This window comes from Haliaeetus leucocephalus, unplaced genomic scaffold (assembly GCF_000737465.1).
Source record: "Haliaeetus leucocephalus isolate CR32 unplaced genomic scaffold, Haliaeetus_leucocephalus-4.0 Scaffold209, whole genome shotgun sequence".
NCBI classification, from domain to species: domain Eukaryota; kingdom Metazoa; phylum Chordata; class Aves; order Accipitriformes; family Accipitridae; genus Haliaeetus; species Haliaeetus leucocephalus.
The window spans coordinates 673,849-691,958 of NW_010972645.1; the positions used below are offsets into that span (position 1 = coordinate 673,849).

Below are 18,110 nucleotides of genomic sequence, written 5' to 3' on the forward strand. Positions count from 1 at the left end.
ATCGATTCATGCCTCCTCCCCCAGCCCCAAGCCATGTGCCCTTTTGGAAAGAAAAAGAGGGACGATTTGGCTACAGACCCTATATTGGAAGGAGAGGGACAAGAAAGTGGCTTGAGCAGGGACCTGTGGCTGCTGCTGGTGTCACCAGGATGCTTCTGTGGTTTAGTGCTGTCTATTCTCCATCGCCTCATCCTCTCTTTGTCTTCCGTTCCCACTAATCCCCTCCTCAGATGACCCCACTGTTAAACTAGGCTGAATGGGACCAAGATGTCAGGGAATAACATAATATCTACAGCTGACGCCATGTTCATTCTACTTATATACTGCATCTCAGTCCTACCTCGTGCCTGCTTTAGGCATTCAGAGCGAACACTCTGTAAGGTGCCCTGCAAGTTTTTATTGCACCTTGCTCAAAAGGGCATTTTGTTGACTTTAGGCACTCATGCCATAAGCAAAGCATTTGTAAAAATTAAGATACGATCTTACTGCTGTGTTGTGGGTTGCTCTGCTTTGCTTTGCAGATTATACACTGAAAATCACACCCCGACAATCGCGAAGCTGGTGCAGTTTGCAAGGGCTTTCCCAGTCATAAGCACTGGACATACTGCTGGAACACAGCTAAAGCTGGAATGAATTGAAGTGTGCCCATTGTATGGAAATATCTGTGGCCTGTGGCCTGATGCAATACTAATTTTGAGATGTTCCAGATGCCCCTTAATGGTTAGAGCACCCTTAATGCTCTGCAGCTGCTGTGTTTTGGAATAGCTCTTGTTGCCAAATTCCTCCATGAATAAAAGCAAGGGTGCTTATCTGATGTACAGGGAGAAAACAAATATTGCAAGTGAAAGTATGAACACAAAGGGGTTGTGAATCACCATCTACTTTTACTTAATGTTTGATTATTATTTTTTTCTTTTCTATGTGTCCAGTTACTATCTTTCTAAAGCAATCCATGCTCATGTTCCTCCAGTGCTCAGAATTAAATAAACACAGCAGACCCCCCCCTCATCCCACAGAAGCTCCACAACTGGATGCTTCCACTTTTAAATGTGTGAGCAGCCTTTGTGTCCATTTGCCATCATTTCCACTTTCCATCATGTTTGGCTTGCTCCAGAGAAAAGGTCTGATGCCAGGATTTCTGCTGGCTGAAACAAGGGTGAAGTTCTGGCCTGATTAAAATCAATGGCAAAGCTCCCAGCGACGAGTAGGAGAGCAGACTGTGATTTGGAGTACTTGGAGGATATACACAAAGCAATCATACATAGCAATATAATTGCGGCCATTTGACGGATGCTAAAGTTAGAGATCAACAAGCTAGCAGCTATAAATAGCAGTGATTTCTGCTCATTCTTAGTTCTGTTATTTTAACCACTATTGAAAATCAATTCCTTTCCTGCCTTTCAGGATAGGTAAAAAGCACATCGCCTCCTGCTTTCCCGTAGTAAAACTTCAGCATTTTGTTGTCTTAGAATAAATATTACCCTCCTAACCATGCTGTTGTGTTGGCATGCTTAATATTTTCCACACGTACACGCAAAACCTGTTAACATGTTAATGGATTTGTTTGCTTGTCAAGGAAAATTTTGCCCCCTGCAATGACAGCTTCAAACTCACGCTGCAAAAGGGCAGGGCAAGCAGTCGCTCAATGGACAAGCACAACACGCTTCTCCCGGCAATAAAGGCTTCAGACTCGAGTCGGGTGCCTTGCCACTGTGATCCGCAGCGCTGGTTTAATCATGTTAATGCGCTGTCTAATTATGGTAAACACTGCATATTATTCAAATTAAAAATGTATATTGCCATTCACGTAGTCAGCCTGCAGACGTTTTTACGCATTAGTGTTTTCTAAGCTGAATGCCCTCTGGTAGGCACCGGAGGCTGTGTATCACCCCATTAGCTAAAAAGGGAGGTGGATGATCATATACAGTGGCTGCCCCACTTGGAAAGTGTTTTACCTGGCACGCTGTTGGGAGGCAAATGGTTTCTCTAAAGCAAAGTTGTCGCTGCAAAATCCTCTGTGAGATGCAAATCTAAAAACAGCCCTGCTGCCTTCCTCATTAATACGGCAATCGTGACCGGCATGGTCTTGGTTGTGTGAGTTTGCCTGCCTGGGAAAAGAGAGATTTCCAGAATCAACAGCTGAGCAGGGAGCTACGGGTTTGATGATTCAGGCTCTGATCCTTCCCCTCATGGTGTTCACCAATTCTTGCTTTCCCAAAAGTTGTCCTTGCTTGGGCGCATCTCCAGTGGCAGGTACCCAGCCCTTAGGTGGGTTTCGTCAGAAGCAAGAGGCTGCCACTGCAGTGGAAAGCAATCCCAGTCCCAGTTACTGTGCTGGCAGACCTGCAATTATATATCAAAGATACCTAATTAGACACAGAAGTTTCTGAGATGGGCCCAAACTGGAAAGTATTTCCCTAAATCTAGATCTGCAGTTCCTCTGCATGGGATTGTTGGGATCATGTCCTGATATGCTGGATTCAGTGAAGGCGTCAATAAATAAACTTGTAATTTTGTGATCCTGTCAATGATAGGAAAGAAAATGAACACAATACATCATAATAATAATTATAATAATAATAATACCGTCATATTACCTCTCTGTGCTATCAGATATCTGGTGTGGCTTCTCCTGCAAAAGTAGGATCACATTCAAACAATTCCATATGACTATATACAGTAAAAAGGTTTACTGGGATATTTCAGTCCATGCTACATTTTTATACCACAGTTGTGGGTTATGAAGGAAGCTAATGGGCGGAGTGAAAACATAAGAATACTTTACAGAACTGCTTAACAAGTGGACAATCCAGAAAAGACTAGACAATGCAATGTATATCCGTAAACAGATGGATTTTACTAGCAGAGTTTTTTGTGTTCAGAAATGGGAGTTGTGCATGCACTTGGCTCCACAGTTATATAATTGGACTCATAAAATTCTATCTTTTTCATTGTATTAGGCACTTATAGTTTCCTTTGAGAAGGTTGGTTTTTTTTTTTTTTTCTGGGATGCAAGGGTAGATGCTTAGGCTTGTATACTTAGCATGGTCTATTATTCTTTTGATCGCCTTCCCATGCTTCATTCACTATGGTTCAAGCTGGAAAATTACAGTGGAAAGGACTTCTGTGCCTTGGGATTTAATTCTTTTAGGGAACAGAAAGAGTTCCTTGAGACAAATTATATTATGTTTCAACTGTCCCAGGTCATTCGTTTGTTTGTTTTTCCCTGTTTGATTTGTTTCAGTTTCTGGGAATGGTTCCCAGTCACCATTGCCTCGTAGAGCTGGACTAGATAGGAGGAGCTGGAGAAAGAAGGATTTTCAGATGTACTAATGAATTCTGAATTTTAACAGCAATTATCCTCTACTGGTTTTGAAATGGCTTGGAACTGAGTATTTGGTAGAGTTGAATGTGAAGAAATGACTGTTCTTGAGTTCATGTGTTGAGGGAATTCTGATAGTAATCATACGAAGCTGGTAATGCCTCGACTGGCTGTAGAGACTGGCTTGTATACAAAGAGCTTCAGGAAAAAGCTCTCTAGGTGGTTTTACATGATCGTTTGTTATAGAAAATCAGAGTCAGAGCAGAGAGCTCGCAAGTAGCCTGTTGGCTGCTGTATTTATATCCTGCCTGAATTTTAAAGATACTGTATGTATTGATAAATTAATTATTTGATCAAACTTTACAAACCTATTTCAATAGATTTGACCACACATGGTGGAAGTCAAATTTAGGATTGATGATGGAGAAGAATTTTAGGATTAAATGGCACAAGAAAAGTGCTGGGTAATGTTGTGATCTTCAGACAACAAGAAGACAAAAGTTGCTGCCTAAGCAAATAAATTAAGGAGCTGTGATGAAATAATTTCATGCTGAATACAGCCTTTGTGCAAAGCAGAGGGAATGAAGTTGCTGGAGGTGTATATCGAGTGCTTTGCAGGACGTATGAGATACAGCATCTTAACGGATGTATTGTAAAGGGAAAGGAAGGGCATACCAGGCTGTGTGGGACTGTTCCCTTTGCTGTGCTTCCCCAGGGAAGGGGAAAAGGGAAAGCAATCCTGCCATGTGGTTCATGCACTTTGTTGCAGCCCTGCTCCATATCACTGCGTCCAGATCGCTGGCACTTTGGAAAAAAGCATGAGTTCAAAGATTTTTTTTTTCCTGCATTCTTTCGCTCCCATCTTGACAAGTGGCAACAAACCAGTCACTGAAAAGGAGTCCAGGGGGGATGTCAGCAGGATCCTCTCCATCACTGGGTCCTTTGGCAGCCTTTGTCTCCCGTGCTCCCTCCTCTTCCTCAGTGCTGGACCTGTGGTCAAATAGGTGCTGTGTGGCTGGGGTGCTGCTCAAGTGACTGTGCTGGGCTTTGTTCTGCCTGGGGACCTCTGGCTATTGATCAGGGCAGACAATAACGAGTGCCCAGTGCTTCAGGAAGGAGCAGCTGCCTTTTTCTCCAGAGGCCCTGGCTGTGGCCGGGGAGGACAGGCTGTAAATTTAAGCCATCTCCTGTAGCAAGAGGCTGGATGCTTAGTCACACTTGAGCGCCTGGTGGAGTGCCAAGGCCCCGTTTGATAATGTAATACTTATTACAATAGATATGGCTAAGAAGTATTCATTACTGTGTAAACAGGGCTTACGGGAGGCAGGTCCCCGCTCTTCCCCCTCCTCCGTCCCAAGGTATGGGGCCCGCTGGCTTAATCCATCCCAGTTGCCACCGGGGGACTGAGGACACCAGTGCTGCAGGAGGCACCTGAACACGAGCAAAAAGCAAAACAAATGACAAGTGCCGTCGGTTTCCGCCACGTTTCCGAAAAGCTGGGCTGGCTCAGGGGGACTTGTTGGGCGCCCAGCCTTGAGTTGAAGTCCTATGGCCATGGTCCCTCCATCACCAAGGAGGAAGGGCTGGTGGGCTCACTCACTGGGGACCTCAGCTGGTTCCCAGCAGCAGAGACTGTAGATGGTTGTACACACCTGCAAACTATCTCCGCTTGAGGATTTTATAAGAATACTTAAAAAAAACCAAGTCTCAACTCACAACTGGGATGAGAAGAGATGTCTGTAGGAGGGCTCTCACCCTCGATGTGGCTGGCTGGACATTTTTGGAAAAAAAAAAGGAGAAATGGGACCAAGCTGGAGGTGAGAAAAGGGGCAGCCACCCATGGCAATTATGCTTTGCTTCTTCCAGGTGGCTGTTTAGGATTGTGTCTTATGTTGCAAGTAAACCCATTAAAATGGAGACACTGAGCAGTGTGGATGGTGTAATGGGTATGCAAGCACCTGGGCCTATGGGCCTGACAATTAGGGGGAAATATATGCCTGTAAAGATGAATTTGAAGTGTGGTCCAAACACAGGACACAAGGAATGCAAGTGAGATGACATGTCCTTCTTTGGGCCTGCCCCAGAGCCAAATGCTGCATCTAAACTCCTCACTCTTATCCTGAGTATGGTGTTGGATTAAAAAAAAAATCAACACCAAAAACCCCAGAAATGTGAGCTTTTTGGCTGTGAAAACTGTTTGGTAGCATCCTGCAGTGCTTAAGGAGTGGGAGAAGGACCACAACCTTGGAGACAGGAGGCAAGCGGGGATGTCAATGCAGCCTCGCTTGGGTCAGGTTTCTGGAGGGTCCACTGGTCCACCACGTTCTTGGGGTCCTTGGCAGAGAAAACTTTCTCTACATATAGGTTTTAATTATTTCATCTTTTGGGGTATGTATGTGGTGTGGTTTGGTTTGGTTTCCAGAGTTGGTGTCCTCACTGTTTTTTGATTATTTTGTCTATTTGACCAGGCTGATTGGTATTGGAGCCTCCGTGAGTTTCTTCAACACGCTTTGCAAGCAAATCATTTCCCTTGCTCCCTTGCTTTCATTATTGGTGCCAGGTAGTGCAGGGGAAAAAAAAAAAAAAAAAAAAAAAGGAAAAAAAATCAGGAAACAAATCACTAGTATGGGGGAAGAAAGGGAAAAAACATGGGAAATTCAGTGCAGACCATTAAGAAATGGGGAGAAAACCAGTGACCAAAGAGCAGCCAGGCACATGGGGCAAGAACAAGTCCACCAAAGATGATGGGCTTGGAGTGGGGATGAGGGAGAGCCCGGGCTGCACTTTACATCCAAATGCATCATTTGCCTCCATCCCTGCCTGCATCACGGGGATGCGGGCAGAAGTGAGGCCCCCTGCCGCTGCACCCACAAAGCACCCTGTCAGCACCCTGCAAGGGCTGGAGGGCTCTGCAGGGCCCCTGGAGCAGAAGCTGGAAGGGGACAAGCACCCCATTCCCTTCTCCTCCGACCCGCTTACCCCATCTGAGGCTTAGTCTCTGCGTGGGCACCACGTGCTGGCAGCCCCCCGCATGCGGTGCCTGCGCCGAGAGCAAAACCTCTCGGTATGAGAAAACCCCTCCAGACGATGCCTTGGTCTCTGGGAATAATAGATGGTGTTTTTACAACCTCTAAGAGGCCTGTTCCTGGGCAGACGGTGAAAAGCAATACCTCAGGACCACTGGGTTACAGGAGGTTGTAAAATTGCTCCTCCCCATATATATATTTTTGACAATGCTTTCACTGAGGAGTCTTTCCTCTTTTTTTTTTTTTTTTTACATTTTATTGCTGTGGCAATCAGTCTGTCTTTTTTTTTTTCTTCTCCCCCCCTCCCATCCTCCCCTTTTCACTTTGACCTATCAAACTGTAAGTCTTATTTCAAGCTGACGGGAAGGCGTTAAATGAGTGGCTGGGCCACCAATTTAAGGGAATTGATGATCTTTGGGGCTTACACTCTCACGGGTCAAATGATAATGTTGCCCTTCAGGTTAAATTCATACGTTACATAGGGAAAACCAGCAGCTTTCACTGAACCCAGGGCCAGTGGGACACAAACCAACTTTGGTCATAAACAATCATTTAAAAGCTGGTTTTGAAGAAGACAATGCAGGGATACATAATCTTTCATTTGTCTCCTTTTGTCACATTTTTTCCCCTCTAAATTTCTGTGCCGTCCTTCAGGCAGCCATTTTCTGTTTGCCTTCTGTAAACTTTAAAAAAAACAAAAACATGGCCCTAAAGTAGATGTAGTATAGTATATAGTAGATAAAATAGATATAGAGTAAGATAGATATATAGATATAGATACAGATATAGATGATATAGAGATAAAGATAGAGATAGAGATTGAGATTGAGATGATAGAGATTGAGATTGAGATTGATAGACACTGAGATTGAGATAGGTGTATGTATGGATATAGATACAGATACAGATATGATTATAAATATAGATGTAGATATAGATATAGATACAGATACATATATAAATACTGATATAGCTATAGATACTCATATCCATTTTAGTGTGTCCCATACCATGGATACAACCAGAAACCAAAGGTATGAGGTTCATGGGGCTTGGAGTCTGATTTATTGACACTTCAGGGCAAGGCCTATAGATGATGCTTTGCTACTAATTATTAATAAGATTTTCTGCTTTCAATGTTTGTTATAGTCTCCTTTTTGCCCCATCATGTTCTCTTTATGTAAACACCTCCAACCCACCGCTATCTTGTCTTCCCTTTGTTTCATAGGTCTGCTGCCACATGCCAACGGCCAATTACATTTTGTTTAAAACTAAGTATCTCAAGCTATTCAATAAATGGGTAGAAATTACTGCCTCCCCCCCGCCCCCTTCTTTTTTTCATCCTGTATTGTATTCTCTGTGGAATCATAAACAAATCATTGGTAATGGGCATTTATTCCCCTCTGCACCCATGACAAATGAGATTGACATTATGGGTCCTTAGCTGCTGGTGGTTACAAAATGGTTTAAAACCTACTGGGTCCATTCAGAGCAAAGCCTGCCGTTGTTTTTATGGGCATAGATTTTGATAAATCCATCCTTTTTTTTTTTTTTTTTTCCTGGGGGAGATTCCAAAGATTCCACAGGTAAAAAAAAAAAACATCAGAAGTTTTGGTTCACAGATGCAAAGAGGAATTGTCTGTTGGATGAATATGATGAGAGGAAGGAAAACTGACCCGTGTGTTTACAGTCACTTCTCCACCTTCATCCACCAGTGGCTCAGAGGAACACTTACCCATATACCATTTATAGACCCTCATACCCAAGTTTGCTTTTGGGAGACAGAAGCAAGCAAGCTGCATCCTCACAGAACAGCACCTAAATTAATTACAGGAGTGATGGCTCTTAGTTCAGGCACAGCCAGAGGCTAATGCGGCCATATACTTCTTTCAAAAACCCTCCAAATATCCTCACAGAGCATCTCCCAGCCCACTGGCTGCTGGCTTGGGGCAGATCCTCCTGCCTTGGGTGTGTGGAGCAGAGCAACGCCAGCGGGATTTTGAATGGTCCTTACAGTCCTTCCAGTGGGACAGGGATGAGGTACACAGGGGAGATGGGATTAATTGGAGTTAGTTTGGCTGATCTCCAGTGGTACTTTGGCTGAATTTGCATCTGAATCTGAGTTAAAGATGGGGACTTATTTGTGTGCTTGGCTAAACAAAAAGTGGACATCTCTCCCACAGCAGTGCGTAAAGTTTAGGTCATGCCTCTCTCATCCCAGAAAACAATGAATCAGTTGGGCTTTATTGCAAGGGTAGGCTAAATCCTGAAAAGGTGCCTGTCTGCGGGAGAACAAGAGTACTTTGACAGATAAATAGATAGTGTTCAAGTGAAAAAAAAAAAAGAAAAAAAGACATCTGTGGAAACTATAAGCCCATATTGCTTCCAAATATGTGGCTTGAAATCATTTTAGTGGCCTCACATTCGAGAGCAATGGGAGATCTGGAAAGAGGATACCAGATAAGCATTGCTACCACCAACAGATCAAGGAGGTTTCCCCCTCTCAACCCAAAGTGTAGAGTTGCCTTTTAGCAGTCTCCCATTCAGTGCCCAGTGGGGATGAATTCCTCACGTTGGCACTCCTGGGAGCTCAAATCCCTGCAGCTGAGCCTGCCGAGGGATTCATTGAATGGGGATGAGCAGTTGCCAGCTCTGGGTTGTGTTTCCAGGATCAAGAGCTGCCCCTGCCTGGTGGTAACCCTCACGAGGAAGGCTTCATCAGGTGGTGAGGCAGCAAAGGGTTGCATCTCACTTTTCTGACCTAGTATTTTGCAGTATTTAAACTGGAAAGGCCATATTATATAATGCAGCGGTAGGTGCAGCAAAAAAAGTGAAATTAATTGGCAGCTGAGACCACCCAATGTTTTGAGACAGGACGTGAGCGGTTCTGCGTCTGGGACATTTTGAGGTGCTTCATGAGAATTTCTTCACGTCAGGCTCCTGAGTCATCTTTGGGGAGCTCAGAAATCAAAAGCTTACTGTTTTGTCTGAAAACAGTTGAGTTTGCCAGTCATTACATGTTCAGGCTTCAGATACCAATGAATTATTTGTGAAGGTCATGTTGGATTTGTGGGACAACATTAGCACTTGCCTCCAAGGGAAGTAAGCCTTCTGTCAGGAAATTTCTTTGAAAAATGGATTATTATTGCTATTATTTTCATGGGATATGTCATTCAGTGACGCCGGGTGAGTGCTGGGTTTGTAGTCTGGATGTTTGTGTTTGATATTTCACCTCTGGTAATTACCAGCTTTGCATTAGGAGACTTTCCGTATGGACACATCTGACAGGGAAATACATCTGAAATCTCCCAATAGCACTTTATAGTTGTTTCAAATAAATAAATGAGGACTTATCTTCCCCAGATCCTGATGAGGTAGTCAGCAGCTTGCAAACAGATAGATAGATAGCTACCTCCACAGAAACACCAAGTATCCTCCAGGCCCAGGAGAGGGAGATCACTTACTGCAAGGCCGCTGAGAGTTTAACGAGGTAACAAGGAATAAATATTCAACGCGGAGTTTTCCCAGGTGTTATTGACATGATGGTCTTTTGCCTCAATTTAAAAAAAGACAAAAAAGATCAGCTTGCTGATTACTATGTTTTGTTTTCATCTTATTAAGGTTTAAATGTAACTTCTTTTAAATGCCAGTGACTTGTTTATTTTACTTTGAATTATCATGTCACAAAACCTACCTTTCATTTTCAGGCAAAGCCTCAAAACTCAGTATCTTGATTAATAAAATATGAAGAGTTTATGCTATCTGTTTCTCCTGGTTTGAAAGAGCAATTTTTCTGTTACTGAGAAGACAGGTAGCATTGCTAAGAAAAATAGATATCTTTTTCTCTCTCTTTGCTAAGGCACCTGACTAGGGAATGAGATATGTGGACAGAAATCTCAACTCTGCCGGATACTTTCTGGGTGGCGTTGCCTGGATTAAAATGACATAACTTTGCATATCCTAAAGTCATGTCACGTCTGAGACAGTCACTCGAGGTCTTTCTTAGAGAACTCTCTGGAGGTGTTTGTTTGTTGGCTATAGATGGAACCTGGAATCAGTAGACAATTGGATGTCTAAGTTAGATTAAATGAACCCTTCTCTTCATAATTTGATCCTTCTCCAGACTCCCTCTGTTATATGAGGGTAACAGTCTTTCCTTTTTACTCATCCTTCTGCAACCTCATCAGGGCTTCTCAGTCTCAGCACATGCTGCCCAGTGCAATGATGCTCTGATCCTGGTACAGGCCATGAAGTCTTGCTTGCATTTCAGATAATAATAGTAAAAATAATCAAGTTTTAAGTCACTACTTTAGTGGGAGTTTGTTACATGTAGTACATGTGTATCATACATATATACTGTACGCGTACTATATACAGTGCTAAAATAACATAGCCTGAACATCAGTTTTAATGAGTTTCATGCCTGAAATGCAAATTATAAAGTGAATGTGAACATCTAATCACAATCTAGACATTAGCAAGGCATCCTGTGGATACTTTGAAAACTATGAAAACAGGATGCTTACATATATGTACAAACAAAATGCAGAATGACATGACACATAGAAATTAGACATGTATTTTGAATCTGAAGCATAAAGTGTTAGGATTCAAGTTGTCTAGCCTCTTTCCACTATTGGAAAGACAAATATAGTTTTATTTATTTTTAAATGAAGTCCAAAATTTTCAAGTGAATGAATGGCTCCAGAAGGTGTGAATTTAAGACAACAAACTCATTCATCATGACGGCATCACGAGAAGTTAGAAGTTCTGCACAAGCCTACTCTTTGGGCCCCAAAATGCAAAACAACAGAACAAATCTTTCCACTCACTTTTTCGTGGCAAACAGAGAACGGGGGGCATGCAGAGGAGTTGCTTTTAATTTGTTTGTTTGCTTTGGACCTGTCCTAATCAAGCGCTTTTCTGAGCTTCTCCCTCCCCCCTCCCAAACTTTCCAGACTCCCTTGTGCTTCTCTCCTCTTTCCTTTTATTTATTTAATTTGTGAAAAGAACCGAAGGGGGTCCCCAACGTCCCATTGCCTAGGAGAGCTGGTTTCCCTACAGGGCTGCAGATGCCGGGCAGAAAGCACTCAAACAGGCAGTGGTGAGACGAGGCGAGCGTTATCAATCATTCAGCACGTTAAAAGAGAAGGAGCAAGAAAAAGAGGGAGAGTGAAGGCGGGGAGCGGGGTGGGGGGAAAGAGCCTGGGTTGAATTGGAGGAATTTCCTCCCCCCCGGTTGTTGAAGGGAGGTTTTTTGGACATCTGCCCAGACACATGCCGAGTTAAAGAAGCGGGATAAATTCTGGAAGAATGAATGGAGGGAGAGGAGGGGTCGGGAGGACAGAGGGGAGCGCGGGCTACAGCAGGCGATGGCAGCTATGGGGACAAAGGAGGTCTGTGGGGGGAGACAGCATGAGCAGCGCGTGTGAGTGTGTGTGTCTGTGTGTGTTGTCTTTTTCTTCTTTTTCCTGCTGGATATTTCAAACATTCATTCCTTGTAGGATGTTATCATATAGCGGTGAGTCCTCTTTGTTGGACGGTGAGGGGCAGCTTGTTGTTTCTTGAATCTTCTTCTATATTGCCTGGAAGAGACAGGTACCTGAGCGAATGGAAGTTATAACCAGGCAGGCTGCATCACGGCTGGTAAACACATTTTGAACAGTAAGGGCGATACGATTGTTTGAGCAAAACTCGTCGTAGGCTTTCTCCATCTCCTGATGTCTCCAGGCAAGGTTGCGTGACCTTCTGAAAGATTCATTGAGCCAGGCAATTTCTGAGCGTGATTCAGAGCGTAGATGGGCAAAATTTTTGCGTGGTCAGCTTGGATAACTGGGACGAAAGGTCAGATGAATTTTTCTGTCTGCAGCAGACCTGGGTTACGCAGGTTGCACTCTGGGCAGCTGGTTCCCATGCCTTCTCAGTCGCTGCGGTTTCAGAATGTCACTCCCTTGGTTCTCTCGGTTTAGCTGTTCATCCAAAAGATCTCTAGCCTTGTTAGAGTACAGATGTGGGTTAGAACCCACTCAGATGACAAGGCAGCCAGCAAAACTGGGCCAGCAGTAATCCCTGTCCAGAAGAGCCAGCTGGACATGGATTGGTAGCGGTAACGCTTTCCTCATATTTGATTCAGCCAAAAAAGTTTGTCTGTCCATCCCCTCAGATCTCTGCTGGCCTTAAGGGCTATGAATGTGTGAATTACTCTGAATTTGCTAAAGGGTCTGCATGGCATCTTGTGTACCCCAGGTAGATAGCCACAAGGTATTTTTGTGAATGTCCTTCCAAAGTCAATGGCTCTGGTTATGAGCCAGGTTTCTCAAATCCTCCCCGAAAGAGAATTGTAGTCTTGTGCTCTTGAAGCAGCTTCTTGCACCTTTTCTATAGATGAATTTTGCTCTGGTTGTGCCACCGTTTTCTTGTGTTACTTTGATAAGTTTCTGAATTTTTTGAAACTTTACGAGTTCCCTATTGTACATATCTAGTGTGACCAAATCTTAGCCAGAGCTTGAATTGGTAGGGCCAAATAAAGTACCGTGGGGTAAAACCTGTGTCAGCTCACAGCCTGCACCCATAAAGCTGTTTTTTTTCAGCTGTTGCTGAAAAACCTGCTACTTATATGAGAAAGGATTTCAGATTTGAGCAAGGTCACTTTACCAACATAACACATAATTATGCAACAGCAGCTGAGACCTCCCAGTATGAAGAGTTGAGACTTACTGAATAGGCCAGGGGAACTCACCTGGGTTATGCTGGTTTTTCAGTACAGTTGTCTAAGCATATTCTCTGTACCATCACACTACATTCACACAATAACAATGGTATTCACTCATGCCAGTGTAATACATAGATTTCTTAAATGATAAGTCTTTGGTAAATGCACTGACTAATTTACTCACTGAAAGTCCAGACTACCTGGAAGCTAATTTTGAGCAGATCCCAAACTGAAGCTTGAACTGCTGTGATATATTTTATCACCTCTGTGTTCATTGTGTTGTCTGCTCTCTTTTGGTCCAAAATAATGCTCCAGTCATCTGCTACCAAGACTTGCCTGCGTGTTTCATGTTGTTTTTTCCAGAGGCAGTGACTACTACAAGGCTGTTTAAGGTAGAAATTTTCTTCTTCTAAGATTTTAGCAAGTAGAAGACTCAAGTGTATGCTTGATCCATGTGTTACAATTGTTGTCATTGTCACTCACTTATTATAACTAAAAATATTTCCGTTGCTACAAATCGTAGTTAAATTGGCCTGATGGAAACAGAGAGTTTCCCACCTCAAGAAACAAATAAACAGAGAGGTATCCCCAGAGCAGTTTAAAATATAACATTTTGATCAAATACAGAACTTTCCTGGATAAGTTGTTTTAACTCTAAGCTAAGCTTGGAGCAGCTAAGCTTGAAAAGGAAATATGGACAGACAGGGTTCACATCTGGAATAATCATTATCATCATTTTGTATTGGGATGCAGTAGCTTAAAAAGTAGTGCATTATATATTATATATATATTATATATCTATGATATGGCAATACTTAAATTTTAACTGCACTTAGCATATGTTGAAGCTTGCACAGGTGTATTAATTCAGTCATTTCATTTATCTTCACTGTCACAACCCTTGCTTGGTAACAAAAGATCCAGTTAGGAATTCAAATTAGTTCAGGTTTTGCACAACTGAAATGCTGTTGAGCTGCAAAATACAAAATCTGAACTTAAAAAAAGTCTCCAGCTGCAGTGCTATTGGGAATTTTGGGGATCCAGACAAGACAGACGTTGATCCAGATTGCATCTGCCTAAGGTTTACAAATTCATTATAGCTCTATGTATGCCCATCTGGGAATAAAAGCAGCCCTTAGTATAGAAAAGTTGGTCACCCCTCCAGAGCACTGACCTCCTCTGTCTGGGGAGGTGGAAGAATATTGGACCTTGAGTTGAGGTGAGTGTTTCCAAACCAGAATGGTACTATAATCATAAATGAGGGTGTACATTCATTTTTCCTCCATGTTTTCATAGGCTGGTTTTGTCTCACAAAGTCAGTATCCAGCTCTATCTAATTAAATACATATTACATTATGGCCTACTCCCAGAATGGATCAAACCATGTACGCATCCCTGCTGGCTCTTTTTCTGCTGATGGTTGACTCAATGACTGAGCCCCAACACCATGTTTACTAGCTACTACTGATATTTAGCTTAGATATAGGTATTCAGCATAAAGAATGAGCTGGCTTCTTTAGCCAGCCAGGAGGTTGACCTGCCTGCCCAGAGATTGGGGTTGACAGTGCCCTTTGTCGAGCTCCGATTACAACAGCGCTGGCAAAGCCGCCGTTGTGTTTGGCGCTCCTTGGTTTCTGATTTGCTCCGCAGTGCTGTACACTGAAATGAAAAACATCTGGTCGACTCACACGCTCTGTTTAGACTGGTTACACAAATGCATGATATTATGCAACCCAGACCTGCGATCCTATTTCTCCTTCTTCTGAAGCTTTTCATATTTTGCTTTTAATCACGTTGGACAGGCGGCTGGACAGCTTCCAGGTGCCGTTTCTCAGATGGTGAGCCTTGTTGCTTGACCCGTCGGCACAGGTCAGCCTGCCACCACCTCATTGTTTTGCAAGAACGCCTTGTGTCTTTTTTGCTTCCCTACCCGTGAAGCCGAGCAGCGCTAACTTGTGCCAAAAGACCAGCTGTGGAAGCTGGTCAAGTTCTTCCTGGAGCACAACGAACTGGATCAGGCCGAGTGTTTAGCTCACTCCTTGGGCTTTTCCCATTTGACAGCGCAGGCTTTCCAGCAGGCAGGGCAGAGCCGATAACCCTTATCCCGCAGCTCCAGGCAAGTCTGTCTGTCCCCTGACACTTGCAGGAGATGATCCACCTGGGGGAAGCAGTATGATGCATCACAGCAGGAGTTCAGTGCAGGATTTCTGATGGCTTTGCTCGCATCATCCTTTTCGGTGTGCTTTTGGTAAATCGCTCAAATGTGCGTTTCACCAGGCTGTCTTTTCAGCTCCAAAGCGAGCAGGTTTTCTGAGCGGAGTGATTGTGAAAAGCTCAACAATGGAAAATGACAGCGCTGCTCACTTGTTTTCCACCAGGCTCACAGCAGTTGAAAATCAAGTTTAGTAGCTCAAGCCCTGTAAGTTCAGCTTTTAATTAAAATACATAATTTAATGTTAGAGACCTCATTCTCTGAGAAGGGTACCATTATAAATGCCTGCATCCGACCTGGATTGCTGAAATTGGCATATTGCCTCTATTACGTTAGAGATAGCAAACCCAAACTGACTTATCATTGTAACCGTTTGCCAAGCAGACAGACGCGCTGCCTTCATCCCAGATATAGAAAAATGAACTAACGCTCATTGGAGTTGACTTTTTTTATATGTAAACTGATGCAACATCATAGCATGACCATAGGAAGAGCTGTTGAAGGCGAGCCTCCACACTGTCACTTCAAATCATGCAAGGCTGTCTACAAAAAGTCGGGTAGGGACAGTGCTCAGTGGGCTGTCCTAAACTCCATCTCTGGAGGATCCCCCAAATTACTGCCACTGTCTAAGGATTAGGTGGTATCTGATCAGAATTTCTCCATCTAGATATGTGTGTGTTTTTATGCTTACGCACATATAAACAGCACTTAATAGATGGAAGAGAGGTTAATGGAAAAAAAATAATTAGTGCCTGTTATCTCGGGAGCTCATGCTGGTTTTTTCCACTGCCCAGTTCATGCCTCCTTTATAAGGATTTCCTCTTTATCCTGTGGTAGACTTTGCTATAATCCTGGGCTTCGCCAGCTGAGATGGAGGAACGGCTCCTTTAATTTGCTTGGAAGTGGTCCAGTCTTTGGAGTCTGGATAGCTCTGGTTCATATCTTAATAATTTTCATGCCTTCACATGAATTTTTAAAATGGGAAATACCCTGGTGAGCCCCTGGATCTTTCTCTCTTGGCTGGCGGCTTCCCTGCTCCATTGAGGCAGCCAAGGAAACCTCATACTCCAAGCCACAAGGACCTCCTCTTCCATTCGGGAGAGAGCCTGGGTTTTCGCTCAGAGGTGGATGCACGTACGTGCGTGCACACGCGCAGGCACGCTCCGCTTGATTCACTATTTCTCTCATCCCCCTTTCACCTATTAGTGTCCTTTGAAGGATCAGGTTACCTTGCCAGTGGAAATATATGAGCTCACTATGTGATATAGCATAACTGCAACAGCAGATCATATAATTTTCCCCCGAAGGCTTGTTGCAGACTATGTCGAGTCATTTGTATTTATGACAGCTTGGGGGTGATTTAGTGCGACCTCACTTTGATAAAAGCCATTTAGAGCTCATAAATATGGGTGACACACTGCCTTCTCGGCTGGGATTTTAAATGGAGAGCTGCATTTGCATTCCCATTGAGCTTTTATTGTTTGGGGGGTAAGAAAGGGAAGGAGTGCGAGAAAACAGGAAACGGAAGGAGTGCGTGAAATAACAAAAGGGCCCTTGAGAAACGAAGGATGCTGCTGTGCTTAGAGCATCTCCAGCTCGAAGCACCCATGTTGCCCCCTCCTCTCCTCATCTCCTTCTGGGCATGGGGCGAGGTGAAGTTCCGTTCTCCCCAGGTGGGTCAGATGGTGGGAGAAGTGGATTCTCCAAATCAGGGACAGTATGAATTTAGCGCTTAGTTTCCACAATAATAAGAAAAAAGGCTTTCATATGCCAGTAGGTTTTCTTTTAGCTTGGGTCTTACTGTTGTGTGCTGTATTTTTTCACTTAATTTCAAGGAGACATTTCCCAAGTATATTTACATTCTCTAACTAGATTTATAAGGAGGTAGGCAATTTATAGCCAACAATAAACGATACTTAAGCCCAGCATAGAGCTGTCAGATTTTATGTGCTAGGCTTAAATTGATCATTGATGGAAGGAAGTAGGAAGATTGTTCTTGGAAAATTATAATTTTTTCATAATTTGTAATGCCCAAAGGAACCTGAGCATCACAGCCCATTGAATTTCACACAGAGATGAATATCTTTATTTTATAAATGAGGATTCAACAGAAGAAATGTTTTTCATCTTTGTAGTCATTAGCAGAGGCAGGACCTGAGCCTACATGGGTGCCTTGACCACCAGGTCACCAATCAATCCACTCCCTGCAGCCTTGACTTCCCATATTCACCGGTTTTCCTTTCTCTTACGCAACCAGTGCGAGGCAACAGGAATGACTGAAAACTGTTCTTGGTGGCTGGGAAACTTATCTAACACATTCCCATCTTTAATGGCATAATTATTTATTGCACAGAGATGAGGACCACAATATTTAGTTTTGCGTGTAAAGCTATCCTCTTCGTGGGCTTGATGTTCAGGGCTGTGGGTTACCAAATTAAACTAACCAAAGAAAGACTTTTTAACAGCATCTGCCTATAGTACTAACATAGGTCTTTTTCAGAGTTTTACATGTGTAGAAGCTTTAGATTGTGATTTAAAAGCTTGAACAACGTCACTTGTGAAAGTTACCTCTGAAATCTGTACTGCAAACGTACTTTAGCATATACCTGTATGTTTGAAATACATCAAAAAGATTTAAGCTGATCAGTTTTGAAGCCCCTTTTTAGCTTTTTGGAGTGTTCTTTATAAATTATAGTGATTTTATTGAACATTATTTTTAATTTTTGAGTTCTAACAGGGCAAAGCTATCACAAAGGCAAAATAAACCTTGCCTGCCTTTCAATTCATTCCTACAGCGCGATACATTATTAGAACGCTGTACCCAATTATTTAATTTTA

At 43.2% G+C, this 18,110-nt stretch overlaps 1 protein-coding gene across 1 annotated transcript in view; it reads left to right on the forward strand.

Moving 5' to 3' along the window:
* SETBP1 (SET binding protein 1) overlaps positions 1-18,110 on the forward strand; it is a 241,708-nt gene that overhangs the window by 61,367 nt on the left and 162,231 nt on the right. Inside the window, 1 exon segment of the mRNA XM_010566386.1 lies at positions 4,819-4,859. Within this exon segment, the coding sequence (XP_010564688.1) occupies positions 4,819-4,859 (41 nt within the window).